At 47.1% G+C, this 24,704-nt stretch overlaps 1 protein-coding gene across 1 annotated transcript; it reads left to right on the forward strand.

Moving 5' to 3' along the window:
• Positions 1-349: 349 nt before the first annotated feature.
• On the forward strand, positions 350-20,220 carry LOC149866148 (extracellular serine/threonine protein kinase FAM20C-like). The gene is made up of 10 exons (XM_090041066.1): positions 350-831; positions 3,121-3,296; positions 3,444-3,522; positions 4,076-4,168; positions 5,252-5,367; positions 5,989-6,169; positions 7,557-7,666; positions 17,752-17,833; positions 18,129-18,188; positions 18,572-20,220. Exons 1-10 carry the CDS (start codon positions 350-352, stop codon positions 18,843-18,845), a joined length of 1,653 nt encoding a protein of 550 aa, XP_089897192.1. The 3' UTR covers positions 18,846-20,220.
• Positions 20,221-24,704: the final 4,484 nt, after the last annotated feature.

Genomic DNA, 24,704 nt, shown 5'->3' on the forward strand with positions numbered 1-24,704 from the left:
CTGAAGGCTGCCACGCCACACCAAGGAGGTCCCATCCACCAGAGACCTCAAGACTGCATTGAACTCATTGCCGTGGGCAGGCACAATAACCATTTGTATGGCAATGGCAAGAGGACCTGAAGGGAAAACAATGGATTTATTTCTAATTTAGCCTTTATCTGCCAAGTCCACCTCTTGCATTGCCCTGGGCTTTTCACAGGACAGCTTTAACCCTGAGGGATCTATTTGAGACGTTGCTTGGGACTTCTCTATCCCTTTCTTTCAGAGAGGGGTTCAGCTGAAGAGATATTCATTCCATTCAGGCTTTGTGTGGCCATCTGCCTCTGGTCAAGCATCTGAGCTCGAGAGGATGCTACGCCGACTGCAGACTTTGTTTCAAAGGAAATTCAAAATTCTCCTTTTCCTCTTCCTCCTCTTGGCTTTCCTGATGCACATGGCACTGGACTTAGCACTGCCCACCATTCACAGCTCCTGTGGCTGTGCCCAGAAATCTGCCAGCCCCTCTGGCCCATTCCTGCCAGGTCCAAGGAAGATGAGTCTACGGATCCTCCAGGATTTTAGCGGCAGCAATGGCTCCTTGGAGAAGGGTTCCCACTCGCTGGAGGCACGGCCAGCAGTGGGCACTGGGAGCAAGACTGTGCATGGAGACCAGGACTTCAAGCCTCAGTGGGGAGGGATGAAGCCAGTGTGGGCAGGAGGGTCAAAACTAGCAGCGCTCTTTAAGCATCCCCTTTATAGGATCCCGATCCCAGAGGTGCTGGAGAAGGACAAACTGTTCACTGTCAATCCCAAAGAGAAGTTCACCCTGAGAGACAGCGGGAGCGATGAATGGTGAGAGCCTGCCCAGCCATGGTATTCTTTTAGGGACACAGGAATCAGTCACCTGTACTGTTCAGTATCCTGTTCACAGCTGGCCCAACGTGTACTGGTGCCCTGAGCATGGAATTGTTTTAGGATTTCAGCACCTTCTCAGGATTCAGGTCCCTGAAAGGATGTGATGAAAGATTGGTTTGCCAGCATTGAAGGGATGTGCTATATCCCAGGACTATGCCCTTTAATGTGACAGTCTAAGATTTTGCTCCTGCATGTGTAAAGATAGCCCTAAGCCTACCTCTATGTGTGGCCAGTGTCAGACCCTTCCCAGAAAGGTATGAAATTCCCAAGATGCACCTAACTGTGCAAAGCTATGCTGTTTTCTGTGGACCTGGGATGGGGATTTTTGGAGCCATCTGAGGATTAGCTTATGCTTTGGACCACAAGCCTTTTTAATTTGACCCTAGTTGATGCTGATCTTCTTCCTGGCATTATGCAGGGCCTTTTTCTGACCTGCACTAAACTATTTGACTACAGCAGTAAACTTCCTTATGGGCTCAGACCTCCAGGGACAGGACTGGACTCAGCACTCTGGGTGTCCAACTTAAAGAACTGACAAAGGGGCTTGCTATTTAGAAACATGTCTCAAAAAGGTCTCTCAGGTCTCAGTTTCTTCTGATAATTAGGGTCATATCAGTTGGCATCTCCTTTAGTCAGCCTGAAATGTATCTTTGAGGGTCTCCTTGTCCATGGTCACAGGAGACAGTTAAACAGGAGCTTTGGGTTGTTTTTTTCTATACAGTTTATCATGTTATATCTGGTATTCACATAGGCAACATGTAGGGGTGGCACAGTTGGCGATTGGCCACTGGGGGACCCCCACCCCCAGTTGGTGATCAGCTGCTGGTGCCCCCCCCAGTATCACCAGTCACCCATGGGTATTCTTCATCTCTTCTTTCCCAGTTCAATACCTGTAGTCCTTCCTTTCCCACACTATGGAAAGCCCCCTTTCTCCTCCACATCTCTGCCTATTTCTAGTGCCCTTCCCCACACGATTTACCTTTGGGAGTGAAACAACTAACATTTAGATTAATCTGCAACTTTGGTGTCACTTGACAGCTTGTATACAATGGGATGGTGAAATCTGATGATGCAATGATCATATCATCACCTGGAGGTTCTTTTAGTCCCCACATACTGTCATCAGCCTCACTGTTATTCCTGGATGATAGATAAAACCCACTGATATAGTAACTACCGTAAATACAGAGCAGCTGGTTTAATGGAAGCATGTTTGGAGAGTGCTGGCATTGTTAAAAATAAAAGGCAGGAAGAATGGAAATGGATAGCTATTTTCCATAACCTACCTTCACTTTTTCCATCTCTGAAGTTTAATCTTTCACATCCCTGATTTACCCTGGCAGATGGGTCTATGTCAGTGAAATGGTGTAGATTCAGTGTGCCTCCAGGGGATGATTTGAACACAGATGATAAACTCTTTGCAGCTGGGATTGTGTCTTTGCAGGAGCCCTGTGCAGCGCTAGCACAATGGGGCTTTGGCCTCCAAGAGTACTTTAATATTGCAAGTGTCCAGAAACTACTTGTAATATTAACTACACTAAAACAAACAGTTTTAGTGTAGATGATGTGAACTTCTCTCCCCCGGCAAATTGGAGGTAAATGACAAATGGATCAAAGGTGGAGTAAGCTGTTGGGTTGAGGTAAGGACAGAATTAAGCTTGTTTGTGGCAGGAATTAACCTTCTTTTTTAAATGCAAGCATTTCCTTTAAGCTCATTGGTGTCAGACACTCCATGTCAGCTCAGCCAGGCTTGGAACCCATGTTACAAACTACAGGCAAACATAGAAGGAGATGCAATACAATCAAACCTGGCTTGAAGGGATGTTGTGGAGTTCTTCTAGGATGTCCCATTAACTCGTTCCCTCCGCTATGCTCCAGTGGGTGCTGTGGGCCATAGATTTGGTCTACTTTAAAATATTTATGGATGGTCATGTTGCAGGAGCACTGTGGAGGGGTTCTGGAACAAGGATGGTTGCGGGTGCTGCAGGTCAGCCAGGGGTTCCTCCAAAGCCCAGGGCTCAATGACCAGCATCATGTGTTCTTGTTCTCTCTCATGTTCCAGTTCCTCCTGGCTCTTTTCCCACCCTACTTGCTGGGTGCTGACAGCCACAGGAGGAGGGTAGCTCCCATGTTGGTCTGCTGACTGGGAAATGCTGTGAAGACGGAGGCCATGCGACTCGTGCTAAACACTGTTGTTGTTGGGGGGTGGTGGCTTTTGGCCTGCAGGGTCAGCAGCAGTAAAGCAGAGATGGTCCTTCCAACAGGGAGAACCCCATACGACACCTACCCCACCTGGCTCAAGTTTCATATCAGCATCAATCGCTACGAGCTGTACTCCCGCCAGGACCCCATCACCCACACCCTGTTGGAGGAGCTGGCCATGCAGAAAATTGTTGGCTCAGGTACTGCGCCATGTCTTGCTCTCTGCCTTGTTTGCCTTCCTTCTCTCTGCGTCCTACTGTGCCTCTTCCCCATCTGCATCACAAGTCTCCTTCCCCTCTCTCGCTCTCCTCCTCCTCTGGCCCTGATTCTTGTCTGTACTGTTTCAGTCCAGAAACCTGGAGGAACCCAGCTGAAACTAATCATGACGTTCCCAAACTATGGGCAGGCGCTCTTCAAACCCATGAAGTGAGTAAGGCGAGCAGGAGAGGGGTGGGGCTCTGCCCCTCACGGAGATGGGCCTGTACATCCCCCACAGCATCCCAACACCCTTGGCTTGGACTCAGCACCCAGGAGGCAGCGACTCTCACATCACTCCAGGACCTTACTTGCATAGAGCAAGCTGGGCAGGCAGCCCTCGCCCCCCTTGCCATCTTCCTGCCAGGAAGGAGCCGGACTGTTCAGCTGTTTGATGGGGTGGTGCGACCTCAGGTGGCGAAGGGAGGAAAAACTGGGAGCAGCTTGCTTTGCTACACAGGATACTTGTGTGAAGAATATAGCACAGCAGATGGGGGCAGGGGAGGCCAGACCTGCTTACACTGGGTGCAGTTAAAGAACGGGGATGGGAAGAGGTATCTACAGCTCTGGCTTTCCTTGAGGAGTTTGGAGGGGAAGGGACAAGCAGCTGAATCAGGGATGGATCACTCCAAGTTTCCTACAATGCTCTGAGCAGGTCCTAGGAGTTTAGACTCTAATTTAACCCTGGCCTCTGACTGTGTCTCCCTCGTCCTTCTCATTTCAGGCAAACCCGGGACCAGGAGACCCCAGCAGATTTTTTTTACTTCTCAGACTTTGAACGGCACAATGCAGAAATATCAGCCTTCCACCTGGACCGGTGAGTGCTCCAGAGCCCTTCCCGCTCCCGTCTTTTGGCAGAGAAACAGTATCCACTGTACAGGGAGCTGGCAGTAGCCCAAAGACCTTTGCCCCAGGACTCTGTCCACCTTCTGGGGGAAGAGGAAAATCCTCCCTCAGACTGTAAATTCCTTGGGGATAGGATTTTGTTTTTGTCTATCACACTGAGACACCGAGCCCAACTGTGTAAATCCAACTCCATTCAGTCATCAGATCCGTCCGGCACGGTGCTTGTTCGTGGAGCTCTGACCTATGGCATTTCCCGTACAGCTGTTCTAAGACTCCCACCCACAAGCAGCTGTCAGTCTCCCTCCACAGTACACCCCTCCTTCCCAAACCAGTTCTGTTCAGGAGATCACTCCCTGCTCCAGCCAGGCCCAGGTCATGCACACAGCTCTGCTGATGCAGCCAAATGCTGGCCATCTGCCTTTCCGGTCCTGAATTCCCCTAAGCAGCCACAGCAAATAGAATTTTAGATGTGAAGCAATGTCCACTTAAAGAACTAAACATCTATGAATCTATGAAATGACACTAGCTGCTAGCTGCCAAACTCACTGTGTTAGTGCCCTGAGCCAGCACAGCCCCAGTGTGCCCTGTTCTTTATTTCTCGCCTTGCAAAGTAGGAAGTTTTATATGTATTCCCAGACTACATCTGAATGTCTTCTTGAGGAATTTAGGATTGGCCACTGATTGGCTAGTCAGTGACTCCTACTAGACCTCCAGCCACAAGAGAACAGAGCAGTGAGCTATCTTAGCCCCATGTCTTGATACCTAAAGCATCAGAGGAAGGTGCAAATACCCTGCCTTGCATCTGTTTGTACAATACTGTGCCAGTGAAGCAGCAGAGGTATTCCTTCATGACCCTCTGTCTTATCTCTTGAACTGTGGTGGACAATGTCCCATGGCTAATGTTGCTTCATGGGCTGGAGTAAAGGAAATAAGTACCATGCGCTATGGTTGCCCTCTTTCATAGCACTGGGAACCAAGGACTTGGCTTGGGAATGAATTGGCTTTGAGTCCTGCTTCTCTTTGGTTCCTTGCGTGCTCTTCTTGTTCCTGGAAGGATCCTGGATTTCCGGAGAATCCCCCCAGTTTCTGGCCGTTTGGTGAATATAACCAATGAGGTTCGTGACATCACAACTGACAAGAAGCTGGCTAAAACTTTCTTCACCTCTCCAGGTAAGAGTGCCCTCTACCTGCCCGTCCATTACAAGCAAGCCCAGGAGGGCTGTTCTGCACTAAACAGGAACTGTAGTGGCCTACATCTGCACCCCGTACTAGCCCTCCCCACAACTTTGCATGATTAGCAGTGATCCAGGTACAGACCACCTGTCTGAGAGCGCTCTATGGCCACTCCCTAGGTATCTGCCTGGATGCTGGGTCCCCTTCAAGCCAGTTTATCTGTCTAGTGGGTACATCCTTGCCAGGTTCCCAGCTCCCTGTGGAGTTACTTGCCTGGCTGCTCCCAGTTCCTTTACTCAGGGGGCCAGGCTCTCTCGCCTCTACTTCAGTAATCTCTTGCCAGCATGTTATTTCAGGCTACAGGTGTGACAGTGGAGAAACGCCCTTGCTGATGTCATTGTGATGCTGCATCGCATCAGAGCCCCTTTGGGCTCCCTGCGCAGTGAGAGCAGATCCACTTTCCTCTAGCTTTGTGACTGGGTAGCATATAGAGCTTGTCCAGCTTGTGAGCTCCTTCCTTAGCACAGAGTGTCTTCACAGCTACCAGAGTGGGGGGGCTTGCAACTGCTGTTCCTTGGTAACCAGGGTTTTTCTCTGATTTGTCCTGGCTCCGTCCAGCTGGCAACGTCTGCTTCTACGGTGAGTGCTCTTACTACTGCTCCACGGAACATGCCCTGTGTGGCAAACCCGACCAGCTCGAGGGCTCCATGGCCGCCTTGCTGCCCGACAAGACCCTGGCCAAACGTCGCTCCTGGCGCAGCCCCTGGAGGCGTTCTTACCACAAGAGCAAGAAAGCTGAGTGAGTGTGTTGAGGGGCAAGGGAGGACTGAGGGTGCAGAAGGGTGGAGGGGAGGGTGCAGGAGAAATGAGGACGGGTGTGATGGCTGGGATCTGCATGAGGGAAGAGATGTGGTGCAGAGTCAGGATCATCGCTATCCAAATCATCCCATACAACTATAATCTAGACTCTACATAAGGCTACCCTCAACCCTGAAGAACACAGACCAAACACCCTTGCCTACCACAGATAAAGCAGGGGAACAACAGCAGCCAATGTCCTGCTTCTAGAAAATGTTATCAGTGGATGCTCAAGAGGTCCTGGGTGGAGGGCCACACCCCGCACTACAAAGGAAGGCAAAAAACCCCACAGTCCATACCAATCTGACCATGGGGTAAAATTCCTTCCTGACCCCAAATGTGGTGATCACTCTGACCCTGAGTGGAGGGGCAAGATCTTTTAGCCAGGAATTTCCAGCTGTACTCCTAGGAGGAGAATCAGCACACCCCAGTTGGAGTCCCTAGCCTTAGTTGTAGCCAACACCCCATGCCTCTGAGGGAAGCTTAATAACACCCTGACACATATAGCAGAAAAAAGGGGAGGGGGAACAGTGTGGGAAAAAGCAGCAAAGCCTGGAAGCGTAGGAAATGCCCATGGTAGAAAATAAGCATAGCTATGGCTAGATCACCCCGACCAGTGGCTGTCCAGAGGAAGCAGTGGCGGGTGACCGTACTGTGATGTCTGGGTGCTGGGTGGGGGTACAGGTCAGAAGAGGATCTGTTCCCCACTGCCTGGCCACTCGAGATATCTCCGGACAGCTCCACATTTTCAAGCTCTGCCTCAGGGTCCACAACAAGTCCCTAAAGTGAGACTTTGGCTTTGAATTTGAAAAACTGGTCCTAGATCAGCCAGCACCCTCCCAGCACCCTCCCACCCACCAGAAACATTCCCACTGCACTGGACTGCATCCTGAAGTGTTTGCTGAAAGGATGCAGCTCAATATCACCTGGCACTGCTTAGCTACACTGTCTCTGGGTCAGGTGGTGTAGCTCTGCCCTGCCTTCTGAATGGGTAGTAGTATGGCCAGGTCCACACATTACTGTGACCAGGTAAATTAGCTCTGCCTCCTGGCACTCAGACATCTCCACTAGCGGAAAGTCAGGGGTGATCCTGCCTTGAGCAGGAGTCTGGGCCAGACAACTTTGTGAGGTTCCTTCTAGCTCTTTTCTTCTACAATCCTAAATGGTGCCAACACCTTCGGGTTCCAGAGGTCTGGGGAGTATCCATAATTGCATAATTGCATCCCAGATTTTGCTCCCTGGGGTACTCAAAAGGTTAAAGGGAAGCACCTGCATTTGGGGATGCCCCAGGTGTCTGCATCACTTTTCCCTCCTGTGGCTTCTCTAAGGTGGGAGCTGAACCAGAATTACTGCACCCAAGTGCGGGAGACACCACCCTATGACAGAGGCTCCCGTCTGCTTGACCTCATTGACATGACTGTGCTTGACTTTCTAATGGGTGAGTGTGGGGTTCCTCTCCCAGCAGGCAGGCCCACAGTCCCATGTTATCCCACCCTGGACCAACACCTTTGCTGATGTTTTTACACACCCAGACAGGCACAGAAGCTCTGTGCTTGCAGGTAGATGCTTTTGTTTATAAAACAGGCAGATGGCACAGGGCAGGGATAGGGGTAATTGTGTGTTCCCTGCTGCCTGTCTCAAACTAATCCCTCCATAGCAGTGGCCATGAAAACCTTGGTATGCCTGCTGGTGTTCGTGCTCTGGTATTGCACTATCACTTCACACCATGTTGGGGGCTGAAAACTCTGGTCAGTTCACTGCTTCCAGGGGGAAAGAGAGGCAGTTAGCCATGTGCAAATAAAAGTAAATTGTCCAGCAGTGATCACTTATCAAGAGTAAATCAGAGGGATGGCAGTGGCAGGGAATTAGAATAATAGTGAATTAGTGGCAAGTTATCCCAGAATTCACTGCATTCCCTCCCTCACCATTAAACCTGAATGGCTAGAAATTTTTTAAGCATTCTGTTTTTCACCAAACAGGGCCTGGGCTCATACACTCTTTCCCATATCCGACATGTTGCTCCCACCACTGTAGTTATGCATCGCACTAAGATGGATACTTGATCATTAACCACCAGGAAGTGGTTTGCTCCCTGACTGCTGTTAATGGCCACGAGGACTCTGCCCCAGGGCCAACACTTTCAACTCACTCTTTGGCAACATGAAATCCGGTTCATCAAATGTTTCGGCCTAATGTTCCAAGCAGTGACTTCCGGGCTGCCCTTTTAACTTGCTTTCTTGCTGAACAAGCGCTTGCATTGTTGGCCTATACCAAGCTGGCACAGCCACTTTTCTTTTAGGAAAGGGTGCCTGTTTCATCTCCTCAGGGCTCAGATTTATGCACCCACACATCTGACATCAGCATCCTGCTTTGCTGAGCTGGGCAGAATTCTCTATGTCTACTGTTGTCCTCGTGAATGTGATTGTGTCCTGCTGCCTCGGGTACAAAGCCAGTGGCTAGCCCCATTGGCTGGTGCTAATGACTCACAGTTTTCCTTACAAAGTCATCACAATAATTAGCAATGAATGCAAATAGCTATGTCAAGAATATCATCCTCTTGGACCATTGTGTCCCTGGGAGCCTGTTAGTTAAGGGAATAAGGCTCAAGAGTGTCTATGGGCTGTACTGTACATGAGATTTCTCCCAGCCTACAGTAGGCATTCAGGGCAGCTAGTGTTATGGTGCCATCTACTGGGAAGCACAGAGGCAGAAGAGTTGCTTGATCCCAATGTAATAAGGGTGGCTCAGGGAAGCAGTGGGTGCTGACCCCTGACATGTGACAGAAAAGCAATCTTATTTAATTCTGACCTACATTAGGTGACTGAGGCCAGTCTGCCGGGCTCTGAATGCCAGGCACAGAATAAAAGGAAAGTTTACATTCCTTTCAGTGCCACTAGAAATGTACAGATGTGCCCCCAAGGGTCTCATGATCTTACACTGAGTGATGTTCCTGAAGCAGTTCTAGACTGTGGAAGGCCCAAAATGCACTCCAGCTAAGCCACCCATAAGGCTGGTGTGGACAGGGCATGCCAGTAGCACCTGCCAGTTGCCTTAGACTCTCCAGTGCAAATGGCCAGGTTGCTATTTACAGCTGTTTCAAATAGGGGCAGCCTTTGGCACAAGTCCAGAAGAGGGTTTACACACATACTTCTGAAGCTGTAGCAAAACGCCTTAGCCACCCTGCCACCTTACCCTAGTCCACCAAAGCCTCAGATCTATCTTATCCTTTTTTATGGGCAATAAACAGCCTCATGGTATGTGCTGCACAGGTGCATTCAGTCAAATGACAATGATGTGTATTACCCAGACTTTGGCGAACAGTGTAACAGGGAGGTTTTTCTTGCTGCTTTAATGATTTGCCTCTCCTTTATCATTATCTTCTTGCTGGCTGTGGGCATGTTCCATCATTCTGTCCAGGGGCTGTTCATGATGCTCCTCTCCTTTAGGGATCTGAGCAGCAGATCCTGATCACCACTGGTTCATTGTCACTGTAGCATCCCTGTTTCTTTACCAGATTGCATAACTTGGACAGCTTCCCTTGTCCTCTGTTTTGTGTCCCTGATGTAAATGACTTGTCTGATTTGTTTCTGGTGCCACTGGAGTTACTTCTGCTCCATTTGTCCCCTAACAGCTATTGGCTAAGGGCTATTGTCCCTTAACAGCTTTCAGATGGCCCCAGACCATGGCAGTGAGGAGACTTGGAAGCTTTCAGAGCCTGCCCCATGCTGGGGGCACGTTGATCCTCTTGCCTTCTAAACTTAGACCGAGAACTTAATGTCTAGGACGTGGCAACCTCTTCTATCCCACTCTTACTTATTTTCAGTCCCTCCCTAACATTTCCTGGGCATGGTATATGTTGCTGCCCATCAAATACTATTGCTTGGATTAGCTGGGTGAACTGTTGTGGGATGATACAGCTTTTTAATATATGTATTTGTGGGCACTGCAACTTTATGCTCTCTCGGTGGGTTCCCAGCTGAACTGCTGGCCATTTTTTCATTTGGCCCTTCTGTTCCAGTTACCCACATTGTCAAACGCTTGCTCTTTGATCTTAGAGTTTGAAGAGGGGGTCTGTGTTTTGTTCCCAGTGCTCTCCCAAGTGGTCCCTGACCATCCATCTGCCAAACCCAGAATTGTGGCAGTGAAACAGTTCCAGGTAGACACATATAGCTGCTCTCAAGCACATCAAAGGAAGCAATCTTGAGAGTAGCCACAGGGTGGCAATCATCACCACATCTCTGGGTGTGGTGGATGTGGATAGGGGAGTCATGCTCAAACTCCCATCCCTCCCACCAGTGCTGGAGACAATGTAGACATGCCCAGAGTTTGTTCCCCAAAGCAGATATTTGAATGTTGTTTCCCCAAACCTGAAAGAGCTGGAATCAGTCAGTGCTTCTCTAATTTTCCTTTTTTTAAAGAATGAGGAACTAGAGCCAAAATCATCAAAAGGGATTCGTAATTTGGGGGCCCAACTTCTTAATAGGGCCTGAGAAAGTGCTGAGGAGTGGCCCTCTGTAAACCACAGCATTTAAAATATCCTAGCATGAGCACCCAGAAGCACTAATTATCAAGTCTGCAAATCTTGGCCTGTGTCCCTGTGCTAACCCATGTCCATTTTGTGATGCTGGCTTTGTCCTGCATCCTGACAGCTTGGGTCTGTCAAGATGCAACAAAAGCAATTATGCTTTTTTTTTGACCCTTCAGTATGCATCTTGGACAACAGTCATGAAATTGCTTTTGCTGGTTATACTTAATATTCTCCTGCAAGGAGAATTACCTTGTTACCTTGTTAACTTTTTCACACTTGTTTTTTTTTCCCCCACATGAACGTATTATTGGATCTATTCCCCTCAGGCCAGTGTTGTACCATATTTTCCTCTGAAGAGTATTGCATTGGCCATAGTTAAGAACAGAATCCTGGCCTAGATTGACCAGTGATGTGAGACTTGTCCTTTTATGGGTGTTATCTTGGTTAGCAGTTTATCGACACTGGACACTGTTTTTTTTCACCACTTACACTGTCTGACAGTTCCCAGAATCCTGCCATGCTATGTTTTCCAGGAGACTGAATTTTAGTGTCCAGAGACAAGCAACTCCAATCCATTTATATTTCCTTCCTGTGTTTAATTCTACCATCAGGTTCATGTTTTTGAGCAGTAATCCATCAGACACTCTTGAGGTCACTGCAGATGAGATCACTGCCATTCCATCAGTGTCAGTGGGATAGGGAAAAGGAGGTCACCAACATGATCTGTTTTGTATTTGTCTGTGAGCCAACTTTTCAAGCAAGAAGCAAAATCAGAAGGCAAGCATTCTTAGCAGGTTCAGTAAAATCTGGTACTTGCTTTCTTGGAGCACTGACCCATATCCCAGAAAACACTGGTCCAATTCTGTCAGAATTAATTCTCCACAACAGGGGTGCTTAACCCTGCTCCATAGGCCAGACTTAGCTTATGAAGCTGTCACCCAGCCTGCTATGCTCTCTATGAGTCTGAAAATGTGGAGGCTGGGAAGCAGTGGTAGTGTTAATTGCCTCTCTCCTGCTGCCTAATTTCTGGACCCACGGGGAGCCTGGTAGGCTGGAGAGCATAGCCCTATGCATGAAATTAGGTGTGCAGGCCTGGGCTGAAGTGACATAAGGCCTGATCCAGATGCCAAGGCAGTGTGGGGCCCCATCCGGGGATGTGAAGCCCTATTAGGGACTGCAGGACCCAACCCTGTGCACCAGCTCCACAAGGGATCTGGGCTACAGATCAACTTTGTGCCATTCATCCAATCCACAGGGCTGAAAAACTGAGCACCAGTGCTCTAGAATAATATTTTAAACGATATATTTTGCTTTAATTGAAGTGGAATGCATGTGTATCTCCAGGCAGTTTCTTATGGGAGAGCCCTTACTGCAGCCTCGGGATGGCCCTTTTCCAGTCTGTGTTTTATCTGCTAAGGCAGTGAAGCAAATAGCAAACCACTAATTAGTTCCCCAATCCAAGTCACATGTTGGAGTGTGAATGGGCACTGTCTGCTTTGCTGGTTGCATTTTGATTCCACATGCTACGTCTTTCTGGTCCCTGCAGCCTACTCATCAGTCAGTCTCAGGTTTTCTAAACTGAATCTCATTATATTGTTTTCTGCATGCATGCATTTCAGCCTCCCTTCTGCCTGGCTTGCACAGTTTTGTATTGACTTAGCCACTCCAGTTGGGGGATGATTTCCTACTGAAACAGTTACAGCAGTACAATGTCTAGTGGGGACACAGTTATACTTGTATAAAGGACCTTAGACAGGATTATTCCCCTTTATTTATGCCTGGACATATGACATACTTGTACCAGTGTAATTTATGTCACTTTCATTCTCTGATATAAATTAGGACCTTGTCACATGTTACACTGTGAGCCTCATGAATCTTGATTGGCTTAGTACTAGCTTGCAGTCACACCTTCAATCTGAGCAGCACATCTGTGGGGAGTAGCTACACCTTAATGGAACAGGAGCTGTGTTATGTGGAACAAGAGATAATCCTGCCCTGGAGTGGCATAGCTTTGAGCCAAATAATGAGTTCTTTAAGCCACTTAAAAGTGTTAACATGCGGACAGTCCAGCGGTTAAGAGCTCCAGGAGCCACTCAGAATGAACCTGTAACAAGGCCCTTACACTGGGATCCTTAGCAAAATGATGTACAACTGCTTATTAAGCAATTATTATACCATCTCACCACTAGGTGGTGGGGAAGCAGGTAACATTGGGATGCCACTCTTCCTGTCCACAAGGCCAGAAGGCTGAGCCCTAATGGTCTTGAGCAATCAAGCACCCTGAGATAAGCTGAGGAAAGACAACCAGAAGACTTGTAGAGATCTGAAGAAGACTCTTCATCCTTCAGCTGTACTATGCTAGCAGTCCTTCTGGCCAGTGGTTGTTTTGCAGCAGGCAGGACTGCCTCCTCATTCTTGTCTTGAGAAGCCTTCAGCTCTTCCTGTGTCAGTGGCCACACAGCCAAGAGCCAGCTCATACTGTCCCCGCAGAAATCTCTTGGCCTGGGCCCTCCTTGCAGCACACACAAGAGGACAAGCTTACAAAGGCAGTGGAGCACGATCCTGTGCTGGAGGAACTATGCAAGCCCCTGTGCTGCAAACTTTGAAATGTCACTTTGAATTCAGCCCAGCAAGCCTAGGCTCATTACCAAGTAAGAGAGCAGAAGGCAACAGCTAGCCACATTGCTTGTTCCACAGGAAGTCTAGCAGCCTTTTCATGGGTTCATTGTGATTGCAGAGATCCAACAGAGTTGGATAGAGTTGCCAGACATGGAGAGAGTGGGACAAGGTATACAGATCAAGACCCCCCTTTTGGTTTCTTTTCCAGAAGGGACATTGGATTATAGTTGTTGTAGCTCTGCAGGGTCCACTGTGGAGCTGTGAAGTATTTTTTTTGCCTTGTTTGGAATTGAGGATGGGGATGGTTAATTTTTTGTAAAAACATTGTGTTTCAGTGAAATATTATGTTTTGACCAAAACAACATTTCTTGTTTGGGTCGAATATTTTTGAGTGTTTTGCAGAAATACCAGGTAGCAAAACCTGAAAGTTGTTTGACAAAAAATTGATTTTCCAAACAGAAAAATATTTCAGATGTCATTTTTTCATCACAAAACCCAAACAATTTTAAGGGGGAATTAAAAAAAAAAAAGAAGAAACTTCCTAGAAGCTTATCTGGGAAAAAGTACTCGGTATTTTTAAACTAAATACATGGTCTAGAAGAGAGTCACTCATGTGATCAGAGGGCAGGAGAACAGGCCTTATGATGAGAGGCTGAGAGCCATGGGGCTCTTCAGCCTGGAAAAGTGCAGGCTCAGGGGGAACCTGGTGGCAGCCTATAAGTACATCAGGGGTGTGCATCAGGATCTGGGGGAATGCCTGTTCACTAGAGTGCCCCAAGGGACATCAAGGTCAAACAGTCACAAACTCCTCCAAGGCCGTTTCAGGCTGGACATAAGGAAGCACATCTTTACTGTCCGAGCCCTCAAGGCCTGAAACAGACTGCCGCCAGAGGTGGTGCAAGCACCTACTCTGGACTCCTTTAAGACACATTTGGATGCTTATCTTGCTGGGATCCAATGACCCCAGCTGACTTCCTGCCCCTGGGGCAGGGGGCTGGACCCAATGATCTCCCAAGGTCCCTACCAGCCCTAATGTCTATGAAATCTATGAAACACATGCAAGCAGTGTAATTTACACCCATGTAGTTTTACACTGGATTTTTCCTACCAGATTCAAGGAAGTTACACTGGTGAAGGACTGACTGTATGTCATGTGTCTACTCTTTATTTTACGCTGGTGTAAAGGCTGATTCCACTGGTGTCAATGTGTTGTGTGTCTGAGCCCTTCATATGAGGTAACACTACAAATTCTTGTTGCCATAGCCACATTGGGGGTGGGGGGGTGAGGAAACGTGCTCTCTAACCAACACAGCTGTGATGGCAAGAGCTCTTTGTGCATATGCAGTTATATTGACAAAACTCTGCTTTTACCAGACGAGTTCCTTTTGTTCCACAGGGAGAATAAGGGAGGCGGCTGCAATACATTAGACTTGCAAATGTGCATTTTTGCTGATATAAGCTGCATCTACGTAAACCTCATCACTGTGTCCTTACCCTCACACGAGTCCCCAAACCAGATAAGACAGGAGAGCTGAGGGACAACCTAGCAAGACATCTCTAGAACACCTCTAGTCTCAACACATGGAAGAAAAGGACATTATTGTTAGCTTCTTGTGTTCTCCTGAATGGACTAAACTTCAGGCTTCATTTACAGTTTTTACTACACCCACAAGAGTCACCAGAATGGTTTCTTCATAAGCCAAAAACGTGGGGAGTACTTGATATAGATGAGAGATCTATTTCTACAGAGATACCAGTGTTTCAGGGTGGGATAAGAAAACACTTGACCGTGATGGGCTGTCAGAAGAGCAAGGCTCTTGGCTGAAGAATCAGAACAGTTGAGTGTTGGTAGATGCAATGTGCAGCAGCAGGTGAATGCTGAATGCTAAAAGCACAGCCCAGACTCTCAGCAGTTAAATCTTTTTGCCTCATGTATACTTTTGATACATTTGAAGGGCATAAGATGCTGCCTTGGTACTGCCTCTGAGGGCACAGTCTGCACTGCTGGTTTGGTGGCGTTACTCCTCATGTCTGTTAGCCACCACTTTTAGTCTGAAAGTGAGACATGTAGAAGTTACTAGTGTGGATAAGAGTTTGCTGCCACATATTGAATATCCTTAACTGTTACCTGTTTTCAGTGTAGAAACTACCATAGGCGTTCTTAGGTGTGCAAGTTTGGATTGCTTTCTAGTTTGGAAAGCTTGGACTGAACATATCTGGACCTTTTCCCAGAATCTGATCATCAGCTTCTAATAGCAACGATAATATTCCAGCTCATAACATCTCAGAGATGAATGCTTGATGCTTCAGAACGTTTAAACCTGGATAACGTTAATGATGAAGCAGTAGCTAACAGATATACTCTAGCAGCCTCCAACAAATTCTCTAGGCTGGCTGAACAGCTGTCTCTGGCAAAGGGAAAGTGGACCTTATTTTGGGTTTTGATTGCAGAGATTGGTGAAGAACAGTTAGGATTTAAAGAGCATGAAGAAGAAACATTGGATTAAAGATGATACCATCAAACTATGGGAGAAAAGAGAAAGGCACAATATAGAAAGGAGACACTGGTAGGACAAAATCAAATGAGCGAAAAGAAGAAAAAATGACCAGTAGAATGAAAGAAATATATTGCCTGAACAGTTAGGAGTGCTTGTCATAAGGCTCATAATGAATGGTTGGGACAAAAATGGCACAATGCATTGAGGAAGTCTCCAAGAGACAGGATCAGAAATGTCTATATGAGACACTGTCCTAATTGGACATTTATTTTCACAGTTTCTTCCAATTAAGGATAAAAATGGAAAATACTGGCAGGAAATTGATGTACAGCTAAAGCATTGGTGTGAACATTTCTGTGAATTAATGAGCAGATCTCCAACAAGATGTGAACTGCTGTCTGATCCGAAAAAGACCTTGGCAGAAAATAGGCCAGTGATGCACACAAACAGTTATGGGATGATAAAGCACCAGGATTTGACAACATCTTACCAGAACCATGGCAGAGTGGAGGTGTGAATTGAGATTTCTGGCTTCACAGCATCATCTCAAAGACTTGGGAAACCTGTTGATGTCCAGAAGATTGGAAAAGATTCAGAAAAGGAGTGTGATCAGCTTTCACACATTGTAGTGTGGTGATTCTCAACCAGGGTGATCTTTTCAAGGATGTTGTGATCCTTTCAAGGGTGTTGTGGGATGCCATACAATGCTAGGACTGTTAAGTTTACAGTGATTCACAAGATAAACCCAGGGATTTACACTAGAAATCCACAGTTCTCATTTTTCTGAGTTCTTTGCAACAGAAAAAAATGCTCTTATTATTTTTCCATAGGTAAAAAAAGAGTGAACACTTAAGAGCTGACATATTCTAAGATCTGCCTGAAGTCTGTCCAGGTGCCTTGAGTCTAAAAGGGTTGAGAACCACTGCTGTAGAGGAATAACATTGCTGTCAATCTTAGGGAAGGCATTTAGGATAATGCTACTGAACAGACTAAAATAATATTTAAATCCCAAAGTAAGAAACAACCACCACCATTTCCTTATTGATTGATTTACTTTCCATACCATATACACTTTGAAGTCTGTTACTGAAAACTGACTGGAGTTACAAAAGAACATTCATACCATGTTTATAGTCTTTGCAACTGCTTTGGACTCAGCACATCAATCAGCACTGTGACTGGATGATACTGGGTGGGTTGCCTGAGGATTTAGTGTGCCAATGACAGAACTTCCCCACTGTACAGTTAGCTGTGTTAATACTAGCTGCACTATGGGTAGATTTTTAGTACAACTATAGTAGGGATATGTCTTCACTACAGGCTTCTGTTGACATAGCACTGACAGCTGGAGTATGAGGAGGTACAATCCCTGACTGACACAGTTGTGCTGGTAAAAGCCCCTAGTTTTACAGATATGCCAGCCAAACTACGCCTTAACCAGTGTAGTTTGTCTTGCCTGTCTGGATGTGGTGTTGCTGTACAAAATGCAACCATGCTACTCTGTCTGCATCTGCCTTATACTGATACCCCAATATTCCTGTACACTAGAAAGCTCTCTGTAACTCTGGCTTTACAGGAATAAGCTGTATGAATAGCTATGCACCTCTATACTGGCATGATTGAATCTGCACAAGAGGGATGGTATTGATTTAACTCGATATAGTTACAGCAATACAGTTTTTGTGCGGACTAGACCTTAGGGCCCTTTTTTTATTTGTCTCCCCTGCCACAGGTGCATAGCACTGACTCAGTCCTTCTCCTCTGTCAGCCGCCAAGACAGTTTCTATATCTACTCTCTCCCTGGAACTCTGTTGCTTTCCTTTCACCCTCTGCCTCTTGCCTGTCATTCATACCCATCTCCTCTCCTCTCTACAGGTAACATGGATCGGCATCACTACGAGACCTTTGAGAAGTTTGGTAACAACACCTTCCTGCTGCACCTGGACAACGGGCGAGGGTAGGGTGGGGAAGGTGGACTTTTGTTGATGTGGAGAGCTCTGTGTGTGGAGAGAGCAGGGAAGGCTTTCAAGCTCAGTATTGTTTCTCTGTAAGGAGAGGTCTCTTCCCCTGCAGGGAATGGTGTGAATTTACCAGCCACTGCTCACTTGACATTTAGTGTCATTGCCATGTTGACTGTAAGGTGTCTGACTAGAAGGTACCTTGCCAGGGTTGACAGTGCCTAGTCTACAAAGGGGCATATCAGATCCATCCACAGAATTGACCCTTTGTGTTTCCCTGATTTCTCTTCTTAGATTTGGAAGACATTCTCATGATGAAATGTCCATCTTGGCCCCACTCCAGCAGTGCTGCAGGTAATGGCTCTTCCTGCTCCCTCCATCCTACCTTCATACACCCCAAGTACCTTATTTACAGAGATGGACCCAGCCTCATCCTTCTAGTTTGGAAATAGAGCCGGCTGGCATGACTAAATTTGAGACACTGGTCATGTGGCGTGAAATGGCTCACCTCTTTATGCCACCATAACCTATGTCTACACTTCCCCGTGTAATCTACCAGCACCTCCTTGTATTTTGGTGGTGAGTGAAGTGATTCATTCATACAACATTTGCCAGTGGCTGTGGGACCACTCAGGATGGGAGGCATGACATGTATGTTGGGGTTGTTTTGGTCATATCTCTGGTTGACATTTCTCATCTCTTCCCCTTCTCTCCCTTTCCTCCATCAACACCATTAGTATAAAGAAATCAACATACTTGCACCTGCAGCTGCTGGCTACGGAAGCCTATCGCCTCAGCGATGTCATGCGGGAGTCACTGGCCTCCGACCGCCTCTCCCCAGTCCTATCAGAGCCTCACTTGGAGGCACTGGACCGGCGCCTCCAGAAGGTGTTAGACATGGTGAGAGAGTGTATGGTGAAGGAAAGCCGCAAGGAGGTGCTGGTGGATGACATGGGGAATCGTAAACACGGGATACGGCAGCGCAAAGAGGAGAGGCGAGCACAAGTGTGACAGGGATGGTTAGGCACCCCCTTGCCTCTACACTACTCCCCAAGGCTGCCTCTGCCATCAGGATTCTCGCTAAATGGCAGGCAAGACTGGTGCCCAACCCAAAAGCCCTTGTTGATCGTCTATAGCAGGGGTGTAGCTCCTGTGTCATAAACCCACCCCAAAAGCAAGAATGATTTGGGGGTTCAGAGTGTCTCATACACCAATATTTGTGCACAGTTTGGTTTAACTACCTTTCAGTCTCTCTCAAAAGCTAACAATAAGCTGCATTCATTTGTATCACTTGTATCACTGTGTGGAACATGCTCTTCTGTAGGTACTGGTATGTGTCCTTGCAATTTTGTGTCATAAGCCATAACTTAATCAAAAAGTTATAGCCTGATCCCTAGTTAAGGACTGTTTTGCCTGTGGTATACAGACCTTATGAACAGGAGGAAGGCAAAACTACTTGGATTTAGGGACCAATTGCTTTACAAAGACAAGAGCAATTACCACTCCCAGACACATGGCGAAGGGCTATTGTTGCAATGGGCACCCAAAATAGGGATGATTTTAATCTGCCTGCAAGGAGAAACATCAGCCCCAGGACAACAAGTGCATTCCAGGGAGATGGGCCAGTACATGGGAGAATTCCAGACATCCCAGGGAGCAAAGAAGTCTCTGGAGGATTTTGATATACCCCAGAAAATGGATAATGCAGTAGAGATTGGGGGGTGAAGGGGGTGGGGATACATGGAGGCTGTCTGGAAGGTACTTAGGAAGTTGTCTTTGGATTTGCCCAAGTCTTAGGAGTGAATCCAGGTCCCCAGGCAGGATAGATACCCTTCTTTTTGGCCTTGGTGTAGTTAGAGGGTGAAGGCTTGTCCCCTGCACTGTAGGCAGGTTGACCCCTGTGAGAGTCTACAAATGCCTCCAAATGTAAGGATTTCAGCTGCCCAATTTATGGTGATGGGGGATTACTCTCAGGCTTTCCCTCCAGCTTGCTCCATTTGCCTTTTGGCTAGGGGCAAGTGAGACTAGGGGGCATCCGAACTCCAAGGCCTCCATGCCTGGGGCTTCCACATATGATGCCTGCCATGGATTTGGGAGTATCTGAAGCCTCAGGAGGAGAGGTAAGATACTTGCAGGTGATGGTACCACACAGACAGACTTGATTGATTGAGCTCTGCTCTGTTGAAATCTAGAACTTAATTCAGAACTGATTTGGCCTTGGAAACAAAATTAAAAAAAAAAAAGCCTGATCTTTAGGACTGTGCTGTAGTCAGGAAAGAGGGTGAGAAATTCTGTTTGGTTTCAGTTCTGTACTCTGCCTCCAAACTGCTTCACTTATTCTTGTACAACTCTTTTCTCCTATGTAATAAATCGTTTAGCAGTCTTATAGCCCTACTGATTGCCCATGATAAAACATGATCTCAGAGCAGGTGATATTCTAGGCAGGCCTCTTCTACAGAGGAGAGGGACCCATATGTTTTGCAGGACCCAAGGGGAGACTCCATGGAGCTGGCAAAAATTCTCCTGTTGCAGCTGTGGAGTCTGGTGTAAGGGAGGCTTACAGGGACGAGGAGTCATCCTGGGACAAACCTTAGTCTGTTCCTCGAGAAACAACTTCTTGAAAGTCTCAGTGATGCCAGTTTATATTACCTACAAAGGTAGGCACTGTCTCTGGTCATGCATTTTTGTAGCACCTGGCACAATGGGACTCAGACCTTAATAGAGGCCTCTGAATATTGCTGCCACACAAATAATCCATGAATAATTTGCAGGTGGAAAGCCCCTAACAGTGACTCTTTCTCTGTACTAACATACACTCAGAAACACACCTGCTTCTCCCATGTTGCAGGTGTCTCTGTGTTTTCTGCACCAGCTGAGATCACACACATATGCGATTTGAGTAAATAAATAACTGGCCCCTTCTCTGCAATTTGCTGTCCAGGCTGGAAGCTCGTAGATGCTCTAACTGGAGACCTTAGGGGTGCGTTGGGTCATCAAGGCAGCGTACTCCAGTGATTAGTGCATGGGTCTTAGAGCAAGGAGGACCTGTGCTCCTTTTATGACTTTTCCACTGTTTGCCCTGTGATCTTGAGCAACTCTTCTCACCTGTTTTGATGTTGCAGTTAAGGTACTAGGTGTCCAAGGTCAGTCTTGTGGTACAGGGGCTGTACTGGGGACTCAGGAGATGTGGGTTCAAGTCCGATCTCTGTCACAACCTCCCTTTGTGACTAACTAGGCCACTCTATCTCTCTCAGCCTCAGCTTCTCCAGCTGTAAAATGACAGAAGTAGTTCTTATCCACTGCTACAAAGGGATCGGACAATTAAGAGAAGTACTGTACATATCAAGAGCTTTGTTTATTAAGTAAGGCCATACTAGTGAATCTCTTGTGACATATCCTCTGCTACCTCTCAGCCTGTGCCAGTACCACTGACTTGTATTGTGTTGTGTTTGTGCTCAGTATATATCAGTATCACTTTCCCCACTCCAGTGTAAAAGCAAGGTGTATGTTATCTAGACCAGTGGTGCTCAACCTGTGACCCATGGGATAGATCCAGGCTGTGGAGCGAAATCATCTGGCTCGTGGAATGATAGTGTTAATTGCTGCTTCTCTGCTGTCAAATTTCTGGACATGTGGAAAGCCCTGTGGACCAGACAATGTGCCCCTGCATACTGGATCATACTAGCATTCAAGCAGGAGTCACTCTGTGGCTGCATCCAAAACATGGTGTCCAGCCACATGCAGGGTTGGGCCTGTGTGCAGCTGAATTTGGTGCATGATGCTGGGCCAGCGCACTGGATCACACCAGCAGACCAACCCTGCATGCCAATCCCGTGCTGAATCTGCCCTATCGACCAACACCAGGCCATGCACTAGACACATACCACTCATCCAGCCCATGTGGGTGAAGAGATTGAGTACCACTGATGGAAACTTCTTCTGAGCCAGGTTGCTTGGCACAGTGGTTCAGCACATCAACCTAAGGAATGGCTCCTGTCATAGTAAAAGCCTAGTGTAGACAAGATACCAGGGAGCTGGAATGATCAAACCCACTAAACAATAGAGAACAGCCACTTGCTTTCAACTGGAAGGCAGAAGGCTGCAGATCTCATTAATTACCTTCTACCTCATCCTCTTAATTCTCCCTGGAGAACAGTAACCTGTTGCATGTCTCACATTCAAAATACTTTACCCTGGATCTTCCTACCCCCTGGAGAGGGCTTGGGTGGTCCAACAGCTCAGGATCTATGTAAGAATTTGGGGACTTACACTCAAGTCTCTGCTTTTCTGTGGTTTTGCTATGGGAACTTGGCCATATCTTACTCTATGCCTCAGTTCCCCAGTGGACATAATACTGCTTCTCTACCTCAGGAGGGGGTTGTGAGGATAAATGCATTTAAGACAAGGAGATGCTCTGTTAATGAGGGTTGCTAAAACAATTAACAACCCTGTGAGGTAGTTAATCCTTATTACATGGATGGGGAACTGAAAGCCATACACAGAGCCACTGACAAAGATGGGGCTAGTCCTCCAGATTTTCTTTCCTGTGCCTACACTACTTGATCACATCTCTCCTTTCAGATCTACCCCAGTCCATTCTGCTGCTACAAACTGCTATAGTCAGATCACCGCAGTTCCCCTGGTAGCAAAAAGGCATCTCTAATTCCTTATGGGATGACATGATTTGGAAAAAAAATGGGATTGGGGAGGGAGATGGGATGCGATGGTAAGGAGAGAAGTACAGCAAACCAGCATCTCACACACCTTGCTACATTTCACCCTCCATCCAGCAAAGAAAAAAGAGAAAGTGGCCTGCTGAGGCAGCTTTGTCTTAATAATCTGCCTTTCCCTTTCCCATGCCCCCTGCTTGAAATTTGTCCTTCCAACCCCATGTGAAAGTAGCTCTTTTAAAGGGGACAAGGCTATTCAGGGACTAGCACCATATTTAGCTCCTGGTGTCTCAGCACCTGGATTATCCCTAATGCCTCCAGGGGGAGTTAGAAACTAATCTCCAGTAGGTTTATGTCAACAGGAGCAGTGATGGGGGCAGGTGCCCTTAGTGTCAGTGCTATTATTAGGCTGTGGTAGCACCCAAGATGCCCTCTGCTCTCACTCTTCTGCTTCTAGGAATAGAGCGATTGAATTACAATGGGTTATTAAAATCCCTGGTAAAGCTGCATAAGAAGTAGTACCAGGCTGGGGAACATTAAAGAAATGCTTAGTGTGGACACAGCCTAGAAACGGTAGGAAAAAGTGGAGCAAAGACACTGCTTAAATAGATGTCAGTAACCATTCTCATCTGTGAGGTCTGTGAGATGATGGCATTGGTTCCCAAGGGCAGTGATAGGACAAGGCCCTGAGGAATGTATGGTAAGGAACAGCTTCCACCAGCTTAGGGTGAGGCAGGGATGGGTGAGAAGGATCCTAAAAGGTCTTTATCACTGGGAAGACCTCTGAATCTACACTACACACTGGCTTTCTGGAAGCAAGGAAACACATTATTATAAAATTATTATAGTTATAAACTAGTCAGGGGGGATCAGCAGGCATTGGGGAAGTCACCGTTCCCCCAAGCACCGCCAGGAGTGACCAGGAATAACGGTCACAAGCTGGGAGAGGGTAGATTTAGGCTAGATATCAGGAGGCGCTACTTCACAGTCAGGGTGGCTAGGGTCTGGAACCAGCTTCCAAGAGAAGTGGTGCAGACTCCTACCTTGGGGGTGTGTAAGAGGAGGTTGGATGAACATCTTGCTGGGGTCGTTTGACCCCAGTATTCTTTCCTGCCATGGCAGGGGGTCGGACTTGATGATCTACTCAGGTCCCTTCCGACCCTACAAACTATGAAACTATGAAACATTGACTAGATGTGCCCTTCCCCCCACCAAATTTGCTTCATTTGTGCAGACAAATCAGGATTTGAACTTATTCATAGACATAAAAGACCTGTATCTGTTTTCTTTCCCAGATGTTGTTGTTCTTAAGCAGCAGAAAGTGATTCTGTCCCAATTCCAGGAGATGGGAAATTCATGCTTCCTGCCTATCACCCTGATTCTAAGTTGCCAGGGACTTTTTTTTGCTGTTTTTGTAAGGCCACCAGTCACTGCACTCTGCCAATGTTGGATAAAACTAAGCCTTGGTTATACAAGGATGGCAAATATGTGAATATGTGTGTGTGCATGTGTGAGACAGACAGAGAGGTTAGAGTGCCTCTTGTGAGAAAGAAAGGAGGAAATGTCAGGTGCCTGTGAATGAGGGGAGGATGAAGTGCTGGCCAGCTTTTTCTGAAAGTCGTAAAGAAAAGCAGAAGATGGGAATGGGTGAAGAAAAATAGTCTGAGGGAAAGAAAGTAGCACTGCTTAGCAGTGCTTGATTCCTTCAACCACAGAGTGGTGCTGTGATCCACTTCTGTTGCAAGGAACATGACCAGTAAGTATGAAACAGAGTCAGCAGCATTGCCCCACTTGCACCAGAGCTGATGTTGGATCCACCTCTTTGAGGCACTACATAAACTGGAAAAGACTTCCCAGCACTGTCTGATCCCTAACAGTGAAAGAAACACCACAGATTTAGGAGATGGGGGAACTCCTAAAGTGGGCAGGCCACCTACAGAGCACAGTAGGGGCAGGATGAATTAATCCCTTCCACCAAATATTCAAGAGGGAGCAAATGGTGCTCAAGCTGCTGGCCCTGTGGGCTGTGGCCCACAGCCTGGATCCCATGCACAGGGTCCTGAATTACAACCAGACTGAATACAGTCAGTCCTTGACTTAAGATGTTTCAAGTTACAATGAACGGCACTTGCAACGTTTATAAATTGACACCGTTTCGACCTTCTGACATCAGTTTTGACTTTATGACACTTGATCCGAT

Source organism: Crocodylus siamensis, chromosome 4 (genome assembly GCF_052110815.1).
Source record: "Crocodylus siamensis isolate JL-2025a chromosome 4, ASM5211081v1, whole genome shotgun sequence".
NCBI classification, from domain to species: Eukaryota; Metazoa; Chordata; order Crocodylia; family Crocodylidae; genus Crocodylus; species Crocodylus siamensis.